Below are 22100 nucleotides of genomic sequence, written 5' to 3'. Positions count from 1 at the left end.
AGGAAAAACTATCATAATTGATCGAGTGCGGTAAGGTTCAGATTGCAGGCAACCATACCCGAGTGAAATGAACCTATTGGCTATTGCGTTGTCTGCGATTTCATGCCCATTATTCCAAGTTTTGTCCGTTCAAATGAAACATGCAGGCACGACCCAAGCCCAAAGCCGTAATTAAAGCGAAGAATACCAGAATTAGTTCAAGAAATCTGTTAAGATTATACTTGTTCTTGGATGACAACTGGGTGGGACTAGTATAAGTTTTGCTATGATCGTCTTCATATTTTATATTCATATCCATTCCATACTTGTTTACAAATTAAATGTCTTTTTTGTAAAACAAATATAATTTTTTAATATAAAATAATTATTACAAAATTATATTAATTAAGATTTATTTTTCATAAATTTAAAATAAAATTAAAATTACATAAATATCAAATAAAATTTTAAAAAATAAATTAAGTTTTTAAAATTTTTAAGTTGGTATGGATCCAAGATGGATAAGTGTATATTTATTCTCATCCTTGTACCTGAGTTAATAAAGTCTTAAAAGTCAATTCTGTATTTAAAATAAAGGAACGAATTACTTTAAATCATATCTAATAGATTAATTAACAATTTTTTCATTAATAATGCACAAAAAAATTGAAATCTTAGTTCAAAACAAACTTGTGATTAGAATAAAATCTATCGATAAATAGATATATTTATTATCATAAAATTTAAGAGTATAATAATTATAATGCACTTATCATAATATTTTGGAATTATTACTTTAAAATGAATATTATATACTTGTTTTAACATGACTATAGAAAAATCGAACATGAAAAATATAACATGATCGTTAAATAAACAAAATTCAAACATTTTTAACTTTTATCATAAACGAAGTTTATTAATATTTTTTTTATCATATAACAAAGGTAAATAAAATATATTTCTTTATTAACAAATATTATTATACATAAAATATATTTTTCAATATTTATTTTATAAGTGATAAAAAAGTATTTAAGGATGTACATTTGATACCTTTAACTTATGCTCTAAATACAAAGGATACATTTATATAAAGTGTGATTTTATTTCATAGCTTAATGCCCAAGTGTGCGTGCTCGAAGCTCAGTGTGTAATGTGTACATACTACACTGGCTATTGTTTTTTTATTTTTGAGTTCGTCCATACGGGCTTGAAGCTTGATAATAGGGGGCTCCGTTTCGTGTTATCCTTTGCGTTTTTGTTTAACAATAAAGAATTATTAAAAACTTGTAGAAAAGGAAAGAGGGGATTGAGCAGTGAGCACACTGATTTTAGCAAAAGTACTGAGTACATTAGGGACATGGACACCTTCTAATTATGGTGTATACGGCGTTTTAATCCATTAGAAAATTATGATTCATGGAAGTTTTAAGAATCGTAGGATTTAATTATTTTAATTTAAAAAAAAATAAACAAAATTTGTTTACTACTCCACCCATGTATGTTTTAATTAGGGACGCAAACACCCTTTCTTGTTTGTGGGCATTCCACGAGAACAGTGGGATCTGCATGTTTTATTAAAATATAAAATAACATTTATTTAATAAATTTATGTAAAGTAAAACTTAATTTTATTTATTTTGTATTTTAAAATTAATCACTGATCTTCCTAGGATCTAGGAAGAGTAATGGAATTTTGTGGTAGTTGGAAGCGCGGTGAATTGAATCGTAGAAGGTTAGGCATAGTGGTGTCGGTGAAGTAGATGTGGGACACGCTCCTTCATTTCCACTCGATTGGACAGGTGTAGTGCCACCATCACAATCAAATCACATTAAGGAAATGACATTTTTTTTAGAGCAGGAAATGGCATTTTCGGTATCTATCGAAGATGGATACTTTTTCCTTTAACTGATATTTTGTCTCCATTAAAATTCATATTTTTTTATTAAATAATTGTATATTCATATTGTATTTTTATTATAAATATAAATTTTTATTATTATTATTTTCATCTTCTTCAACACATACGCGCAGTGCCAGTGAGTTTCCACTTTTATCACATGACGTCACTCTTGTATTTACGAACCGAACCCAGCCATATGAAGCATTTTGCCTACTGAAAATCCTCCTCTTTCGCATTTTCATTTTCGCAAAACTAGGGATCACACTTCTTCTCCACCAGATCTGGTGGCGAATCGCCGTCCAATCTCTCTCTCTTCTCCGAATGCCGCTTCAGTTCTCGTGACTTGCGGTGAATCGGAAATCTTCTCTGATTTTTCTTCCTCTTTCTCTTTTCCGATATGCTTCTCTCCAGTCCCGTTACTCCCGGTCAGGTACGTCTTTCGGTTCAACCTTCTCGCGCCCTCAGATCTTGCACCGATTCGTGTTTCTAGTTACTCGGTTCTGCTTAAACATCAAAAACACTAGTCGAATTGAATTTGGAGCTATCAACACATTCTAGCGCGGAGTTTGGCGTGTTGTGTTTGTACTTTGTGCGTGTGAATGATTTTTCGGTTTCTGATGCTTGCAGGTCTCGTTCTTGCTCGGGATCGTTCTCGTCGTTGTGGCATGGATATACTCGGAGATTTTGCAGTATCTGAAAAACTCTGCCTCGTCCAGAGCGTAAGTTCAATCGATTACTCTTTCGCGGCGTGAGTTTTTTTAGTTGCGCGTGATGGTAGAATGCTTGCATTTCACGGTAGTGCAGCGTCTGCGAATTTCGAAATACGATAATCAATCAGTCATAACTGCTGAGTTATCTGTTGAGGTGTTGAGTTAAGTAGTTAGCCACAATAGACTTTTATGATTGTTATGATGACTAGTACCGTTATGCAACTTTTGTTTTCCTTTCTTTTTCCGCAATTTTTAATAGAGTTTTGCAATTCAATCACGATTCATGAATGAGTTAATTAGTGGTAGAGTGAAATCTTTTGGGAGATAGAGATATTATTTTTGGCCTGTACTTCTATATATGTTACTTTTTCCCAATGTGTACGGGAAGGTCATTAAGAATTTGTTGCCAGTATTTCTTACGGAAGTTATTCTCGTTTAGTGGGAACTCAGAAATCAATTTAGTTGAAGTGCGAAGTGATGTTGTTAAAGATGAAGACAGAGCAGTTTTATTGGAGGGAGGAGCTCTACAGTCAGGGTCCCCGAAGGCACGGAGCTTAAGTACCTCACCATCAATTATCAGGTTTGTAATGTCTTGTTTTTGCTTGCTCATATTATGGTTCTGTATTTCATTATTTCTGTCTTTGCTTAAATGTAGAGTTACGCACTTGACCTTTTCATTATTTCTTCAGGTTCCTTTTGATGGATGAGTATTTCCTTGTTGAAAACCGTTTGACACTTAGAGCAATGTAAGTGAATTATATGAAGGACAAAATGGAAAAAATCATATGAACTACAGTACCATAGGAAATGAAAAAGTTATTTGTATATGTGGATCAAACTAATTGTTTTTCATTTCCTCTGCTCTTTGTCTGTGACAGGTCCGAATTTGGTCTCATTTTGGCTTACTTTTATTTGTGTGACCGTACCGATTTCTTTGCCTCATCAAAAAAGGTTTCTGATTTCATCACTACGTTTGTTGCTGAGCACTATTTTGTGATTGGAAAGTCAGTTCAGCAAGCAAATATTGCTGCACTTTGGCATCGCTTTTTAGCTTTAACCAAACTGTTACCTTCGTATTGTTTCAACAAAATTACATCCTTTGTTGCACTTCATATTTCTTTTGTTTCTGTAGCCGTGATATCATACACCCTCATATGGTTTTTCCTGTATTAGATTTTCAAACAGATACAAGGAAAAGATTGCAGCAGTTATTAGTATTTATGTCATAGTACTTCCTAAATATTGGAAATCAATTTACATAATTCATATGGCGAGACAGATAACAGAAGAAAATAAAAATTGATCACTTTATTTTTGCTAGATGAAAATAAACATAATTAACTGAAAAGTGGAAGGTAGTAGAATAAGTGGTATAAGATAGAAATACTCCAATCTTCCCGTATTTTCATGATTTTTGATGAAGCTCCCTCTATTTTGAAAACCTATGCTGACCTCCCCTAAATTTTCATGGTTTTGAAATATTTCTGTTAAAACATTTCTGTTGAATAATTAACTGACAAAAGATTGAACTCAATCATTAAAGTAAAGCGGGGAAAGCAGAGAAAGGACAAAGGAGTGAATTACTTGTTGCATCAATGCACACATAAAGCACAATGTATTACCTTAGCATGTACCCAATGCTGTTGGTCATGGGCTAGAAAAAATCAGTATTCCGACTTGCGTTTGCTTTATCCATGAAAGCAGTAATATATGTTTGAGAAATTTGCTTTCTCATATGACTATTTTGCATTAGTGATGTGAGCTTTTGTCGATGATCATCTGTTTTGCAGAGTTACAATAGGGATCTCTTCCTATTTCTCTATTTTCTCCTCATCATAGTTTCGGCAATGACTTCCTTTAAGATACATCATGACAAGTCACCATTGTCTGGGAAATCCATCCTTTACTTAAATAGGCACCAGACTGAAGAATGGAAAGGCTGGATGCAGGTTGGTCACTTTTTGTTAATATTACTGAAGTACTTTATTCTCTTATCATTTATGATGGAAAAACTTTCTATGCAACTCTTCTGATGATTCAACTCTTACTGTACTTGCATTTAATATTGTAAATTCTTCAAATTTAACATTCCATATTTCACTCATTTGACATCTGTAACAGGTTTTGTTTTTGATGTACCATTACTTTGCTGCATCTGAAATCTACAATGCAATCCGTTTGTTCATTGCTGCATATGTTTGGATGACTGGATTTGGGAACTTCTCATATTATTATGTTCGTAAAGATTTTAGTTTAGCAAGATTTGCACAGGTATGCAATTTCCTTGAACTATAAAAGCTCATTTTTAGTATTTGGTCTGTACTAACTGCAAACATTTCTTACTTTTTGTTGTTGAGCAGATGATGTGGCGGCTTAATTTCTTTGTGGTGTTCTGTTGTATTGTACTTAACAACAGTTACATGTTATACTACATCTGCCCCATGCACACTCTTTTCACTCTTATGGTTTATGGGGCACTTGGTATTTTCAACAAGTATAATGAGATTGGGTCTGTCATTGCTGTAAAAATCATTGCTTGCTTCTTGGTTGTGATATTAGTATGGGAGATACCTGGCGTATTTGAATGGGTTTGGAGCCCATTTACTTTCATGCTCGGTTAGTAACACTTATGATATTTGACTTCACTGCTGAAGGCACAGCAAATTATTCTAAACAGAAGGTTTCTTTAAACTTGCAGGTTATACTGACCCAAATGCCAAATCACATGTTTCACGCTTGCATGAATGGCATTTTCGCTCAGGGCTTGATCGCTACATATGGATAATTGGAATGATTTATGCATATTATCATCCAACTGTAAGTTTCTCATTTTATGTTTTTGAAATAATTGAAACAAAACTAACATTTGGATCCATCTTTTCTCTGATTGAGTGATGATTCTGAAGTTGGAAAATATCTCTGACTTCTGTCTCCTCTTTTCTTTCTTTTTCCTCTAAGTTTAGTAACTTAATGGCTGTCACATGGTATTATAGGTTGAACGATGGATGGAGAAATTGGAGGAAGCAGAAGTCAAGCTTAGAATATCAATCAAAGCAGCTGTTGTGCTGATATGCTCATTGGTATTATATTTTTTTGATGAGATTACTGTATAAGTATACCTTCGCTTTGTTTTATTTTATGGCCCTGACGTTTGAATTAATTTCTAGGTGGGTTATTTATGGTTTGAGCATATATACAAGATGGACAAGCTTACATACAATAAATACCATCCTTATACCTCATGGATTCCCATAACGTATGTCCATTTTTCCTTCATTTATTTTTTGGGGCAGAGACCTGATGAAGGGGATTCAAAACCTTTAGTTATTAATGTGCCGCATTTTTGACAGGGTTTACATATGCTTGCGGAATGTTACACAAAGTTTTCGTAGCTATACACTGACTCTTTTTGCGTAAGTTGTGTTTGTAGAAGTACAATATTTTATTCATCTCTCTTTTTGCGTAAGTCTTTGTAGCTATACACACTCTCTCAAAAAACGCACATGAACATGCCTTCTTATTTAATGAGCTGATTTATTGCTAAGTGCTCTCAAGTATTTGTATAAATTTTGATACTTTGTTTTTTAAGGCTGGTAATTTGTTAACTAATTTTATAATGCTTCTACTTTCTGCTAGATGGCTTGGGAAGATTACACTGGAGACTTACATCTCCCAGATCCATATCTGGTTAAGGTACTTATAAGCTGATGTCCCGCTTTTAGCATTTATTGATGGTTTACTAGATGTCACATATTTTTCTCTTAATGAGTTTAGGGGTTATTTGGCGTACATGTAGTTAGTTGCCCAAGCATATTAGATTCCTAGGCATGAGATGCCTGGATACAACATGTTTGGGCATGTAGGGTTTCACATGTTTGGCATAGTATAATAGATGCCTAGATTCATTAATGTTTCGTGACACTAAATGTTGAGCATTTAACTTGGAATTATTTTAATGAGTTTTTCTTTGGTTTGAATGTGGGTGTGGGGAGATGGAGGTATAACTTTGAATTTCTGAAAATATCTTGATTTTGTGTTTTTAAATAGAAGAATTTCATTTATATCAATTTACCATATCAAAAACATACCAAGGAGCATGCGTTGTGCCCAGAAGAAATTGGGGCAATGATGATTTAAACTGTTGGATAATTACCTAGTCCTTGATGGGTGAGAGACATTTTACTAGAGACATTTGAACTATTGGATAATTACTGGATGTCAAGGGGAAAATGTTTAACATACATTCATGCACAATTACTATGTGTACGTGTGTAATAATTTTTGTTATTTACCATAATATATTAAGTCTTCCTTTCTATGTCGTTGCCTGATTTTAGGTCAGGTGTTCCAGATGGTCAACCAAAATTGTTGCTTTCCCTGATCCCAGACTACCCAATGTTGAACTTCATGCTTACTACTTCCATCTATGTTGCAGTAAGTAAAAGCACATGCTGGATTGAGATTTTTATGTTGATTGATTCTGATTTAAACATTCTTTGCAGATTTCCTATAGGCTCTTTGACCTGACTAATACACTGAAAATGGCATTTGTGCCCAGCAAAGACAACAAGCGTCTTGTACACAATTTAATTACAGCAACAACAATTTCAGTTGTTTTATATTCTTTGTCCCTTGGATTCCTTAATATACCTCGAAAGTTGGTAAGTGTTATTACAATAATTTGATCTGGTCTGGTTCAATTAAATTATCCTTACATCTAAGCAATTTGCCGTCAATTTGTTAAGCTCATACTTGCTTCCATACACAAACACGTAAGTACATACATGTGTATGAAAGCATACAGAACAGGGAATGCAGTTTTCTTATGCAAAATTATAATTTGGTGGTAACACATGATAAGGAGTGTAGTAAGTAAAAAGGCAGCTTCATGCATACCCTGTGAATAAATTGTGAGGCTTGTGGTGTTATATCATGGCAAAGTTGGAAGCTATGCCACGACTATAAATGAGATGCAGCCCACTTGTGTAGAACAGTATAAATTTTATTGTTTTGCATTTGCGTTTTATGCGCTATACATTTACCTAAATCTAAGTAATTGTAAATTTGCAGGTTTGAAAATGTGAACATGTATATATTGTTGCAAGCTTCTATGCTAGTTACTTGTGGACTCGGAAGAATACTGGGCAGTTGCTGCAATTGGTTTGTCAGGCCAACTCTTTACCGAAAGATGCATTCATAAATTTTTTTTCCTAAACAGTAGTAGAAGTGAACTTGTACCAAAAAAACGAAGCAAAAATGAATCATTCTAATAGGCTTATAGCTGCAGTTTTAGAGGGTTGGAAGTTGTATAGATAAGAGGGTGGGCGCATGGCATCGCATTTTTTTAATATATATTATGCAGCCTCATTTTTTTTATGTCAAGTGTTGTAATTTAGTCACACTTATATTACCGTCTACTATTGGGTGAATGTGAGGGCCAAACAAATCCTCACCTATACGTGGGGTTAAAAATAACGGTTGGATTGGATCAATTATTAAAATAAATGAATGTCTGAGATTGAATCGACCTTTCGTGTATCATGACCATGCATTTATTTTAATGATATATCCAACTTTTATTTTTAACCCCTCATCTTAGAATTCACCCTACTCTATTATGTCAAATAGTGGTAAGATTTTTGACTTGTAGTTTCCTGAAACTCGGTTATTACAAGGAACTATAATTTCTGCTAGTTTGTCACTATTGAACTAACTTGTAATTACCAAATCTGTTTCGGCAGCACAACAGGGTCAAGTCGTGGTTAGTTTTTTTGAACGAGCAAAGTACAGTCTAACATGCTTCTAGGCTTTTGGATTATGCCTAATTTTAGAAGTTTATTATTAATTATTAACTTGGGATTTGTATCTCTTAAAACACTTTTAGGAGAGAGTAAAACATGAAGAGAAAAAATGAAATTAATTTCATCATAAGCTAGAATTAGTCGTGTAATTTTATAAAATGAAATTTAGATAAGTTAGTAGGAAAGAACTTATAAACTTTTTTTTTTTTTTTTTTCATGTTTTCTTCTAATAAAAGTGCTTATTGAAAAAATTACTGAAACAAGTCCTTATAAAACGTCAACTATACCAGGTGGCAAATTTAAGCGGTTACATTATTTCCGTACGTCAGAGGTCTCGGATAAGTTATTGCTGGCAAAAACCCATATATAATAGGCAAATTGATAAGATTCTCGACAGAGTAGAGAATATTAATCCGATCCTTTTAAACTTAGGTATTGGTCATTAAGTGTTATTTAATACAAACTTAGGCTCCTAAATAATGTTAAAATGCACATACATAATTGAGGGTCGACGTGATGCTCATTTTCAACCATAAGAATTGTCCAATATGTACGGAAGATCAACAGTACGTGTTAAATTTAAAAATCCATTTGATTCATTGGGCTGATTTAAGGTGAAGAAACTTTTAATTACGACTATGAAAATTTAAATTTATGAAGATATATGCACGAGTACAACAAATTAATCAATTGACTGATATGACTGTTTTCTTTAAGTATACTTACTTTGAATGGGCCTGTTTTTAAAAAACGACTACAGGTATCGGTATGTGATATTTCTTTGATATTTGCACAATTCATGTTGCATTCCAATGCAATTCATCATAGAATGCCGCCGCAAGTGAGAGATCCTATTCTCGTCGAGAAGCTATATCTAGCGGACTGACAAAATAAGTTTGGTAAAAAAATGTAAATGTGACAGTAAAATTTAAATCGGAGGCAGGTAATATAAAAGACTCTTATCTATTGTTTCATCTTGGTCCATAAAATATCAGGGTTTGTTACAAGTAGAGCTTTCAAAGTTTAAAACTAGGATAACAATGAGCTATCCAGTAAGTATATAAGTGCATGCATTCTGTCAAGATACATGCAAAGCAGCAACATGAGCCAACAATTGCCTTCTTTAAGATGATTCTCCGTCAAAATATATGAACAATGTCGTATGCAAATCTATATTCAGTCAAAGAAGCAAAGAATAATAGGCAAGAATTCAGGTACGAGATCCACAGGTTCTTGAATTTTTTTTTTTTTAAACTTATCACAAAGTTTGTTACTTCTATAAAATTAAAAAGTATCAATTCCCCCAGTACTACTCATTTATCATTATTATCTCTCCTAAATATTTGATGGTGTAACATTCAATCACAAATTGACACAATAAGTTTGTATGGTTTTATTTTAACTAATATTTTAGTCTGTAATGTACATGCATGCTAAATATTTATTATATATAACTAAAATTTATTATAAATTATGCATACAAATAAATATTTAAATATATAAATTATATTTAAAATTTGAAGAAATAGATATTTTTAAATATATAAAATATTTTAGATTTATGATAAATAATTTATATTGTAACATAATATTTTTATTTATTGATAATTTATTTTAAAATACTATAATTTAACTCAAATAATATGATAAATAAAAATTATATTAGATAAAAAGTTAAAAATTTTCTAGAATTTTTCTTGTTGAAGAAAAATTCATAAAATCACATAAAATAGCTGTTTGTTTTTTATAAATAGAAATTGATTCAAAAGTCACATTTATCGTGATTTATGATTTTTAATTGGTTAATAGTATAACAACTTTTAAACTTGACATTATAATAATTTAACGATCATGCATTGTTCATATAAAATAATTTTACATTATTAACTAATTAAAATACTGGTATGGTTTTTCAAGCCAACAAATTTACAACACATGATGATTTCGCAAGGCCTATTTTCTCTTTTTCTCTTTAACTTTATTCTAATAAAGATATATTTGTCAAATAAAGATATTCAATCATTGTAATTCGTGTAATTAATAATTTTCTTCAGAAATGTGTATTACCTTAAAAAAATATATCATGAAACAGTTGAAATATTATAAATTTAGCGAGTTAAATTTTTATAGGTTGTAGGTTAGAATCGGAGGGTTTGAATAAATTTTACTAAAAATGCTTGTAGTAGAAAAAAAAATGAAGTATATTTTTCTATAAGTTATAATTATATTATACATAAATTTTTTTATTTTTTTAAAACTATGATAAAAATATTTTGAAAAAATTAAATTGGGTGAACTTTTACAAATCGAGTTATATAGGCTAATTTTAAATTAAAAGATGTCCTTGGTAAGATGCCACTAATTAGAAGCAACAAGAGTCCAGATAACTATAGCGGGATAGCCCAAGTGGAATAGGCATATTGGCAAAGTGACAAGGATCTTTTTAAGTATCCATTACGGATATAATTTTTAGAGGAATTTTACACCGTTTTATTTAGTTACCATGTTTGAACTTAGGAACACTACTCAACTTCTTCCACATTCATGAGTGAAGTTCAGTTGAAAGTTTGGAAAAAAAAAAAAAAACCAATTAAATGATAGTCTATACACTATACAAGTATTTCATTTTGAACTAGAAATAGCAAATGAATGGATCGAAACTTTTTTAGTTAGATTATAATAAATCAATTCATTAATCATTTGTATCCTCTAAATATTTATGTAAAAAAATCTAATCTATTTTATTTATTATTCAATTATCCATCACATATAAAAAAAATAATGTTTTAATTTTTAATTTTTTTTTAACTTAAATATACTTTTAGTACCGTATTTTATTTCGTTCCTTGTAAATTATTTTTTAAAATAGATGTTGTAAAATTTTTACTTTTCATTTTTCTCTTTATTATTTTATTTAAGTTCTTATAGTATACTTAATTATTTTTTTCTTTTTTGTCGTGAATATTTTACTTTTAGTCTTTACTACTTTTGTTTCAAAGGAACTAACTCAAAATAAATAAAATATTATAAAGACTAAAATGACAGAATAGATATTTTATAATGACTAAAAGAAAATAAGAAGGACTAAATAATTTTTTTACTAGGAACTTTTAAAAATAATAATTTTACAAGGATACAATAAGAAAAATGATTTATTATAGAAATCATAATTATATTTAAATCTTTTAGTTTTGAAATATTATTTTTCTCTTTCTTCTCTATCTTTTCTTTCTTTATTTTTTAGTTATTACAGAATTAATGTATTTTAAAATATAATAAAAATCACTTTGAGAATGTTTGATTATGAGAGGAAGAGTTTCACTTCATAAGTTTTGCATAATACCAATTTAAACACAATTAAATTGTTTAATATATATAGAGAATCAAATAATAGGACTTGTATATAATTCAATAACTTTATACTAAACAATATAATAGTTGATAAAAGTTATACTAATATCATTTGAACTTTTCTTTATATATATATATTACTCATATTAGCTATTTTTATAAATAATTTTTCTGGTCATTAATTAAATCGGATCTGCCTTAAAGATTTTGAAGTACTTGTGAGGCACCAAAAAAACCTGTGATTGGTGCCTACGCAATGTATATAGTAATATTAGACGCAGATCTTTAGTTTAAAATAAGGGCATTTTGTTGTATTATGATAATCAGTTTAATGCAACATCTACACATATTGCTTATTTAATTATAAAATGCAGCGAAAGAGAAACATAAGAAAGTTTGAAGAGATAGTTTGTTATGTTGCAAGAGAGTAAGATTGGGCAAGACGACCATTTGCTCCTCTAGGGAAGAAGGCACCGGGGACACTTGCATTACCTCCATATATTATCCTCAATATTTCTTCTATACTCCTTGGATATGAAAGTGAATATTTGTCAGCAGAAAGCACATTACCTGAAACTTTGCCCTCAGCACCTTCCGATGGAGGAACAACAACACCCTCATCTTTTATTCCTTCTCTACCTAACCTATTTCTTAGGTCTGAAATACGATTTGTGAACTCTGCCACAGTCACTGCATATGGACTCACTAGAATGTTCCTACGTTCAAATAAAAGTGCTCGAAAAACTGCATCTTCGCCAGCCTCTACTCCTCGAATGCCAGCAACAATCTGCACATATATATATATATATAATTGGGTCATAAAATATATATGTTAGATATCTTTACTAGCTAACATATGAGGTTTATTTTGTGAACATATGTATATTTTTTACTTTATAAAAACTATTTTGTTAATACATTGTTTTAAACTTTTAACCCTTACCGACTTGTATGTCTCATTTTGCAACGTTGGAGTGGCTCCGACCAGGCCAGTGAGGCCAACATAAGGAATCACGTAACACGCAAGTAGGAAGTTGATGGAATTGGCATAGGGGTCGAAAGCTGGGACCAAAGTTCTTCCAAACGCTTGATTCATGATGTCTGCAAACACTTCCTTACTTATATTCAATAATGGCCTAGGGATACCTTCTACTAAGTTCTCTATGCCCCTGCAATGAACATTTGTGCAACTTTTCAACTCTTTCCTTTTTCTTAGGAGCATTTGATCCCAAAACCATCAAATCATAGGTTGTTTTCTGTTTACGGTGGAATTTGTTTTAAGGATTCTTTTTACTCGGACTAGCACAATCAATGTTTCAATTTAGATATGTTAACGTTCTTATGTATTTGGAATACAGTGCAAAGAACAGAGACAGAATGGAAACTTTCAAGAATTGCTTGTCTCTAAATATTCTTTAAGTATTATCAAGCAATAGTGTTCATGTATGTAAATACTTAAATGCACAGAATGAACAACACGTATATTAGCAATGCAAATCATAGTTCATTTCGTACAATGGTCAAATTACATTACACATGAAAACATATTGATCAAAGTATATGAATACACTACGTGATTAAACGAAGAACAAGAAGACTATTCTACTTCTACTCCTAAAAAGAGAAAATAAAAGTGGTCGAGAGTCAGTCATACCCAAAAACGAACTTGTGCACGAGAGCCATATGTGTGTGTAGGCAGAGAATGTTTCAGAAGCTAATTCAAGTATGAGTTTTTCCGACCTCTGTAAAGGTCCGTAATCCTTGTATTTATAGAGCAATCAAGAGCGGTTAATTCTGTGCATGTACGCCTCTAACTCATAACTGCTATCCACTATATTTGCTACGTGGTCTTGAATTATAACTTCCTTTAACCGCTCTTCCCACGTTTCTTGTTTCTTCGATTGATTTTTTGGTAACCGTTTTGGCTTAACCTCCATGTTCTGAGAGAGTCTCAATTTTTCAACTATTCTCGAGCAACACTTGCTTGTTCGATTCTATCTCGAGTGCTCCCACGTCCCACGTGAGATTTGTCACAAGTACTCAGCATGTGTTGATTTTACTTCTCGGGCAGCGCTATCAATCTTTTTCGAGTCCCATAATTTCGAGTGGATCCAACAAGTGCCCCCCTAGGAATTCGATCTTGATATGTATGCTGATATAGCAAGTTGAGTTCCTATGGATTACTTGAGGCATACTTCTTTCGATGATACCCTAATCTGACTCGTATTTGGATTTTGCATTTAATGTATATGACCGTTGAATTGATATTAATGGCAAAGACGGCTCGTGTTTTCTATTCCTTTTCTGTTACCAAAATATTTTGGCGGCTGTTACAATCATTTAATTTGAATTTCATTTATGGGCTCATTCACCTTAAGCCCATTAAGACCTTTTTTTTTTTTTTACCTTACGTAAAACCACTTTTACTATTGTCTTTCTTCGCGCCTAAGGTTCACTACTCCGTCTCCGCTCCTCTTCTCCGGCGAACTCTGCGTTCTTTCGTTCTCTTATCTTGCCAAGTTCCCTGCTTTCTTCTTTCAATGGCCTCCTCCGCTGCCTCTAGCTCTGCTGCTATAGTTTCTACGGCTTCTCCTGTTACCGCCTCTGCATCAACTCCTGTCCAGACGACATCTCCTGTTTTGACCACTACCGCTGCTACCACCATGGCTCCTACTCAAGCGGTTCCCTTGCTAATAGCTAATGCTGAAGTTCAAAAAATTCTTGATGGGGATGAAACCTTTGTCCCTATTCCTGGCATGGAAGAAGCAAGTCTGAAAATCTTCCAATCCCAGGTATTGCTCCCTTTCTCTCTTGAGAACGGAGATGTACATGCTTTCTTAGGTCTGTTTGTAGGGCAAAATAAGAAAAAATTTGGCAATACTTTATTACCTGAAGATGACTCTACCCTCCCGTTCATCCATTCTGCCAAGATAGATCTTACCTTGTTTAATGACACAACCAAGATATTTAGGGCTTTTCCCCCTGTTAAAGATAGGCACTTCCAATGGTTACTTCGGGTAGAAAACGCAATGGAAACTTCTTGGTCTGAGACGGGTATACTTGATTTTATCCAATTAGCTAAGTTCGACCTGCACTTTTTCGACCCTCAGATGTTGCTATCAGCCATTTTCTTTTGGAATCGAGAAACTAAAGCTTTCGAATTCCCTTGTGGTTTTGTTGGCCTCACCTTGTTAGATATAGCTGCAATCACTGGTTTGTCCCCTGTTGGGGAAAGATTTTACCCTGGTGCTTTCGAAGAGGAGATTTCGATGAATGAGCTTTCGATTACTTGGGATAAGAAAACTTATTTAGCTTTCATCAACGCTCATATGGGGCAACCTGGTTCTACTGTCTCGCCTTCTGAACATATAGCATTTTTAATGTATTGGTTATCAGCTTGTGTCTTTTGTACCCCCTCACTTCAAGTTCCCAAATATTACTACGTTCTTGCTCAAGCTCTTCATTTAAAAAAGAAAATCTGACTGAGTAAACTTCTCTTGGCCTCCTTGTATACTTGTCTCGATGAGGCATCGGAAAGCCTTTCTCGTGAATCTGGGCCTCGAAATCTCTCTGGTCCGCTGTGGTTGCTCCAATTATGACTCAATGCCATTTTCGAGAAGAAACTGTCTCTTTCTTCATCTTTTGCTCCCTCCTACGAATTCGAGGGCGCTCGACTAACAACTCTAACTCCTCGTAAGCGTTTGATTGACAACTTCGCAGTGTATATCCGCGCTATCCTTAGTTTTTCTGAATTTTCTGAAGAACTCGCCCCTTTTATTCGACATACTTTATCTGGTCCATCATGGCTTCGCGGCACTAACCAAGTTTGGAATATAACGCCTGATGCTCTCGAGATGTGGTCTAGGATTCTCTCTTGGGATATTATTATATCAGGAATGCGACAAAAGGATGTGAGAGTCTACCCATATCAACCGCAACTCTTTACTAGACAATTTGGTCTTTGTCAAATGAAACCTCTTCCTCTTCGACGCAAGGAGAGCATCGATGCTGATATCTGTGTCGAGAAAGGGAACTATGAAGAACTTCTAGACCTTGTCCTTCGACCCTGCAAAGAACTAACTCTTACACCATGCAATTTTTTACCCTCTTTCTTAACCTCCAGATGCTACCTTCGATGGTGGTGTGACTACTGTGTAGATAGACTTCTTAATTTTGATATTTTTCTGAAGAAGCTGATTAATTCTCCTCTCTCTTGTTCGTAGGGGCCCAAGCAATCAGGTACTTTCAAGAACCAGCTTATAATTTATCAATTTGAACAATTTTTTAAAGTTTGTTATCGACCTGATAATGTGCACCGAACCATCTTTGACGCTTCGGTATCCTTATCGAAAATGGTACAACGGAATATCCGCGCGAAAAAGGTAATAAACCCTCAAGGTAAAACTGATTTCGAAAAATTTTGTCCAAAACATATACCTCCTCTTCCAAATGCTCTTTTTGGTCTAGTTAAACATTTATCTCACCCTCCTTGGGTGAAAACACTTGATCCGTTTTACCTTGAGCGCAAAGAGATTCCTGTAAAGAATCGAGTTACCTACGCGAGGTGTTCCGTGTACGATTTTCCTCGAAGCAAATGGTGTCCATTATGTTGGGTCAATAATGTTAACCCTCCTCCTGGTAAATGTCTTTCCTTTTTCCATATTTCTTTTCGAGTTTGTTTTAACTGGTCTCAACTCTTTCCTCGAATTTTGTAGTTGCCATACCTCAGCGTGTTCCACAACATGCTGAGCAAACTCCCGAGTGGGCAAGTGAGGACGATGAAGACATGGAGTCTTCAAAGAAAAGTCGAAAAAGAAAGACTGCCGCTGAAAAGGTCTCACTTCGCTCTAAGGTACATTTCTTTTAGACTTCTCTCTTTCTTTAAACTCGAAATATTTGTCTTACCTTCCTTAAATCTTGATTTCTCTGGCAGAGCATTGAGACCTCGAAAAAACAAAAAGTAGGGTCTGACAGCACTAAGACCGTAAGTGAATTGTCAAAATATTGAAGTTGTTTTCTCATTCGCACTTTATAACCAATTCATTATCTTTGTTGTCAGATCTCGACTACGAAGAAACCAGACAAAGGAAAAGGCAAAATGGTCGTGTCTCTTTCCAAGAAACCCCCCAAGCCTGTTGGTGAGAAACTACTCAAAGACGCCATGAAGTCCGTTCCGAAGGTATTTCGCTTTTTTTTTTTTTTTTTTTTTTTCATGCATATTTCCTTATGTCTTCCATATTTTTGACTTAACATTAACACATAATAGGACACTGAGATCATCCAGTTAGATTCCTCTCAAGAAATGTCTCGAGAGTTGCCGAAGGATGTGCCTCTGGTGACTGCAGCGACTCCTCAAGTTCAATCTCTAACTCTAGGCCTTTAACCTCCTTGCTTCGATTTTCTAACCTCTAATTTTGTATGCAGCTAACTCCAACCCAGTTGAACGTCGTTGAAATTGCCTCTGTGGTAGCTTCAATCGAAATACCTCCTCAAATCGAAGAGACCAGGACGGTTGAGTCTGACCCTACCGCGCAGAATCAAGAGAATTCGGCACAAGGTGAACCTTCCTTCGAGTTGCAACCCCCTTTCAGCCCGAATAAGGGTATATCTCTTTTCAACTTAACTCTTGTGTGATTGTGCCTTAATGAAAACCTCATATATTTCTTTTGTTTAGGTTCAACTGAGTCTCCAAGACCGTTCACTACTTCCCCTTCAACTCAAGGTGGTCCTACTTCTTCGATCCAAGGGCTTTCATCAGTTCCCTCTCCGGATTTCGATTTGATGAGCTTTTTCAACGATGGAGATGAAGATATCTCCAGTATTTTTGAAGTCTTGGATAATTGGACCAATGATCCTTCTGAAACGGAGAAGGAGAAAGGAAAAAATGTTGAGCAAGTTTCTGAGACCCCATCGTATCAACCTTTGCTTAATTCTTTTCGATCAAAGGCTTATGTTGAGGACCTTGATCAAGCTTTCCTTATTCATGGGTTCAAGGCAGAGGTTCAACAAATGATGGACGATTTACTGTGTTATTCGAACCTTCCTCCTGAGGTCCATTCTGAGCTGCAAGAATTCGTCAAGCCTTTTAGTCTAGCATGGGACCTTCGAACTCAATGGTCTAACGCTCATCAAGAAGTGGCTCAGGTCGAATTTGAAAACGAGGAAGATAGGGCTAAGCTCGAAAAACTCCGTGATGACTTGATCTCCCTCAAGGATTCAACGGCAGAGATGATTTCCTCTTTGCAACAATTGCAAAAGGAAGAAATAGATATCGAGACTACTATTAAGGCTATGCAGCATGAATTGGATAAGACTCGCTCCAAGAAAGATGCTGTCAAGGTTCAGAGTCAAGAAATCAAACAGCGTCAAACGAGCCTTAAGGAGGAGGGCAAATTGATTTCTTCTAAACTTGCTAAGGCCTTGGAGCAGAAGAAGCACCTAGAAGCCCAATGTCGTTCTCGAAGAAAAAGTTTGGACGATACCTATAAAGCTTTCAAGGATTTTAAGTCCAAATTCTGTAATAAATAGATTTTCTTGTCTTATCCTCAGTTCTTTTCATTTATTTTTTAACTTGTATCGAACAATTAACATTCCATCCTCAGGTGAAAGCATTTTAAGTATTTTCCATTTATTACTTTGCTTGCACTCGAATTTAACTCCCTAATCACATATGCATTACTTGAATATACTTGTTCGACTACAAAAGGACCTTCCCAATTATATGACCACTTCCCTAAATATCGAGATTTCTGATCTATGGTTAGGATGATTTTTAAGACTAAATCCCCGACTCGAAAACGCTGCATTTTCACTTTCTTATTATACGATTTCTCGATTTTTTCTTTTTGTTGAACCAGATTTTGCAACGCAATTAGCCTTTCTTCTTCTAAAGAAATCAACTCATCATACATTAAATTCCAATAATCCTCGGAAGGTAATTCATTTTGTTTTTGTATGTGAATTGATTGTAAATTAATATCGATAGGAAGGATGGCCTCATGTCCATACACCAATTTATATGGAGAAGTCCTTGTGGCATCTCGAGGTGAATTCCTGTAAGCCCATAGAACTTGGACCAATGTTTCATGCCAACTTCGAGGCTTATTCGATATATGTTTTTTGATTAGTCCAATTACCACTTTATTAGCAGCCTCAACTTGACCATTTGCTTGCGCATAATATGGGGTCGAAGTTATCAACTTAATTCCCCTAGACTCATCATATTGAGCAACTTTCCGACCTGTAAACACAGTACCTTGGTCAGTAGTGATTGTTTGGGGAATCCCAAACCTCGTAATAATGTGATCTTCAACAAAATCAATAATGTCTTTTTGCTCAACGTCTTTTAAAGGAATAGCTTCAACCCATTTCGTAAAATAATCTATAGCCACCAATATATATTTATGGTTTTTCGAGGAAGGTGGATGTATTTGTCCAATTAAATCCATTGCCCAACCTCGAAATGGCCAAGGTTTGATGATTGAATGTAATTCACTTACTGGTACCTTTTGTATTGGTCCATGTTTCTGACACTCTTCACAGCTTTTGGCAAATTCGATACAATCCTTAATCATAGATGGCCAATACACACCTTTTCTCGACAGAACCCACTTCATCTTTTGCCCAGCTTGGTGTGCTCCGCAAATACCTTCATGTGTTTCTGCCATGGCTATATAGCTTTCATGATTTCCCAAGCATTTAAATAAAACCCCGTCGAAACCTTTCTTATATAACTCGTTGTTTAACAAGACATAATTGAGAGCTTGAAGTTTAGTTTTCCTCTCGACCTTTGAATTGGGGTTTTGCAAATATTCGATTAATTCTCTTCTCCAGTCTTGTTGACTCGAGGAACCAACATTTAGAATTGACATCCCTAAATAAGGTATTAACTCACCTTCTATAAGCGATAGACGCTCAAAACATTCTTTACTCACTTTATATCCTGAGGCCGTTTGGGCTAACTTATTTGCAATAGCATTTGAACTTCGAAGAATATGTTGTAATTCAACTTCATCAAAAGTGTTAAGCAATTGAACAACTCGAGTTTTAGCTTCAATTAACTTTTCATTTAAACATTTATATTCTCGTGTTAATTGCTTGATGACTAATTGCGAATCACCTCGAATCAATACATTTCGAGCGCCCAATTCTTCAAGGATTTCAAGCCCTGTTATTAATGCCTGATACTCAGTTTCATTGTTCGAGTACTTTTTGTTCGTTGCAAATGATAATTTAGTCGGGAACCCTTCGGGGGATATAATTAAAAGGCCTATGCCAGTGCCTGATCCGTGTTTAGAGCCATCAAAATATAATTGCCAAGGTTTTGTAGTTAAGTATAGAACATCCTTTGTTTCTCTCGAGTGATCAGCGAGAAAGTCTGCAATTATTTGCCCCTTAATTGATTTTAACGGCTCGAAAGTTAATGAATACTCTGTTAATGCAAGTGCCCATTTACCGACTCGAGAATGCAATATAGGTTTACACAACATATATTTAATCACATTACTTCGACAAAATATTACAACATCACGAGTCCTAATATAGTACTTCAACTTTGTACAAGCAACATAAAGACTTAAACATAATTTCTCTAAAGGGGTATATCTAATCTCTGCTCCAACTAACATTCGACTTAAATAGTAAATGACTCTCTCGATGCCATGTTCATCATTTTGCGCCAGCATGCCCGCAATAGTCGAATCATTAGTTGAAATATACAACTTCAGTTGCTTCCCTTCAGAGATTGGTGCAAGCACTGGAGGATGGGCCAAGTAACCTTTGATATCATCGAACGCTTTCTGGTGCTCTTCATGCCATCGAAATTCTTGCTCCTTTTTTAAGCGTAAAAGAGGAGAAAACACTTTAGTTTTACCAGACAAGTTCGATATGAATCTTCGTAGAAAGTTTACTTTACCTAGGAGAGATTGAAGTTCCTTCTTGTTCGATGGAGATTTAGTCTCCATGATAGCTTTCGTCTTGTTTTGATTTACTTCAATTCCTTTCTGGTGTATGATAAACCCTAGAAATTCTCCTGCTGTAACACCAAAAGCACATTTTAGTGGATTCATTTTCAAACCATGTTTTCTCATTCTCTCGAAAGATAATTTTAAATGGCTTAGGTGATCCTCTTTTTGTTTCGACCCAACAATTATGTCATCAATATATACTTGTACAAACTTACCAATTAGATCATGGAATATTAAATTCATTGCCCTCTGATAAGTAGCACCAGCATTTTTTAGTCCAAATGGCATCATCACCCATTCATAGACGCCTAAGGCACCTGGACATCGAAAAGCAGTTTTCGATACATCGTTAGCTGCAATATAAATTTGGTTATACCCAGAATAACCATCTAACAAACTCATAATTTCATTATCTGCAGCGGCATCTATCATATTTTCAGCAATGGGCATAGGGTACTCATCCTTGGGAGTTGCCATGTTGAGATCTCGAAAGTCAATACAAACTCTGAGTTTCCCGTTTTTCTTTATAACCGGCACTATATTCGAGATCCAGTCAGGGTATCTCGAAGTTCTGATGAACTTTGCCTTCAGCAATCTCTCAATTTCCCCCTTGATTTTCTCGATCACTTCAGGAGCAAATCTTCGAGGACTTTGCTTCACGGGTTTCTTTCCTGGGATCATTGGTAGCCTATGCTCCACCAATTCTCGATCTAGTCCTGACATTTCATCATAATCCCATGCAAAGCAATCTTTGTATTCATGCAACATTCGAATTATCTCCTCTTTCAGCTCCCCTTGCAAGAACTTGCTAATGTAAGTGATTCGCTTATTTTCGATAGTCCCCAGATTAACCTCTTCGAGAGGATCTTGGGATTCTAACTTATGTTCTTCATTAGTGGCCCTCTCGAACCCCAAAGGTGAATCATCAAAAATGCAGTCCAGTTTGAGTTCTAGCTCTTGCTCTTTACCTTCTTTTGTCCTTTCGATCTCTAGGTCTGTTTTTCCTTTTGCTTTTCATTTTTATCTGAGACTCCTTGGTCTCTTTGATTTTCTGTTTTTTGTTTTTCTTCATTCTTCTTTTCGATTTCGAAGTCCTTTTCTTTTCTCTTTTGTTTTTCTTTTTTCTTTATTGACTCGAAATCCATCTCTTCTTTCTTTTTTTGTTTTTCTTCGGCCAAAATGGCCGTGCTAACCTCATTGTCAAATTGATCTTTCTCGGCCAAGTTGGCCGTTTAATCGGCCATGTAGGCCGATATTCGAGTTAAGAAGCTCGAGTAAGGATCTTCGTCCTTCATGCATCCAGTGGAGCCGAATTATTTTCGGCTCGAATCACGAATCCTCTCTTCACGTCCCAACAAAAGGTTTTCTTGACGCCTTCCTCTTCAT

At 34.5% G+C, this 22100-nt stretch overlaps 2 protein-coding genes across 2 annotated transcripts; one reads left to right on the top strand and one right to left on the bottom strand.

The window, feature by feature from the left end:
* Positions 1-2000: 2000 nt before the first annotated feature.
* RWA2 (O-acetyltransferase family protein) lies at positions 2001-8289 on the top strand. Its single transcript, XM_020374626.3, has 16 exons — positions 2001-2316; positions 2514-2605; positions 3036-3176; positions 3286-3342; positions 3475-3547; positions 4387-4545; positions 4718-4867; positions 4957-5212; positions 5295-5413; positions 5590-5676; positions 5764-5852; positions 5947-6009; positions 6233-6289; positions 6934-7030; positions 7099-7257; positions 7667-8289. The coding sequence occupies exons 1-16, from the start codon at positions 2284-2286 to the stop codon at positions 7670-7672; spliced, it is 1638 nt and encodes a 545-aa protein (XP_020230215.1). The 5' UTR covers positions 2001-2283; the 3' UTR covers positions 7673-8289.
* A 3871-nt stretch (positions 8290-12160) lies between these two features.
* Positions 12161-13685, bottom strand: LOC109811043 (desiccation-related protein PCC13-62). Its single transcript, XM_083074643.1, has 3 exons — positions 13555-13685; positions 12692-12917; positions 12161-12535 (listed from the first exon to the last, which is right to left on the bottom strand). The coding sequence occupies exons 1-3, from the start codon at positions 13683-13685 to the stop codon at positions 12161-12163; spliced, it is 732 nt and encodes a 243-aa protein (XP_082930769.1).
* Positions 13686-22100: the final 8415 nt, after the last annotated feature.

The sequence above is a fragment of the Cajanus cajan genome, chromosome 5 (genome assembly GCF_000230855.2).
Source record: "Cajanus cajan strain Asha chromosome 5, NIPB_CcT2T_4, whole genome shotgun sequence".
NCBI classification, from domain to species: Eukaryota; Viridiplantae; Streptophyta; class Magnoliopsida; order Fabales; family Fabaceae; genus Cajanus; species Cajanus cajan.
Note: the sequence above shows the minus strand (reverse complement) of the source record. Positions and strands in the feature narration are given on the sequence as shown.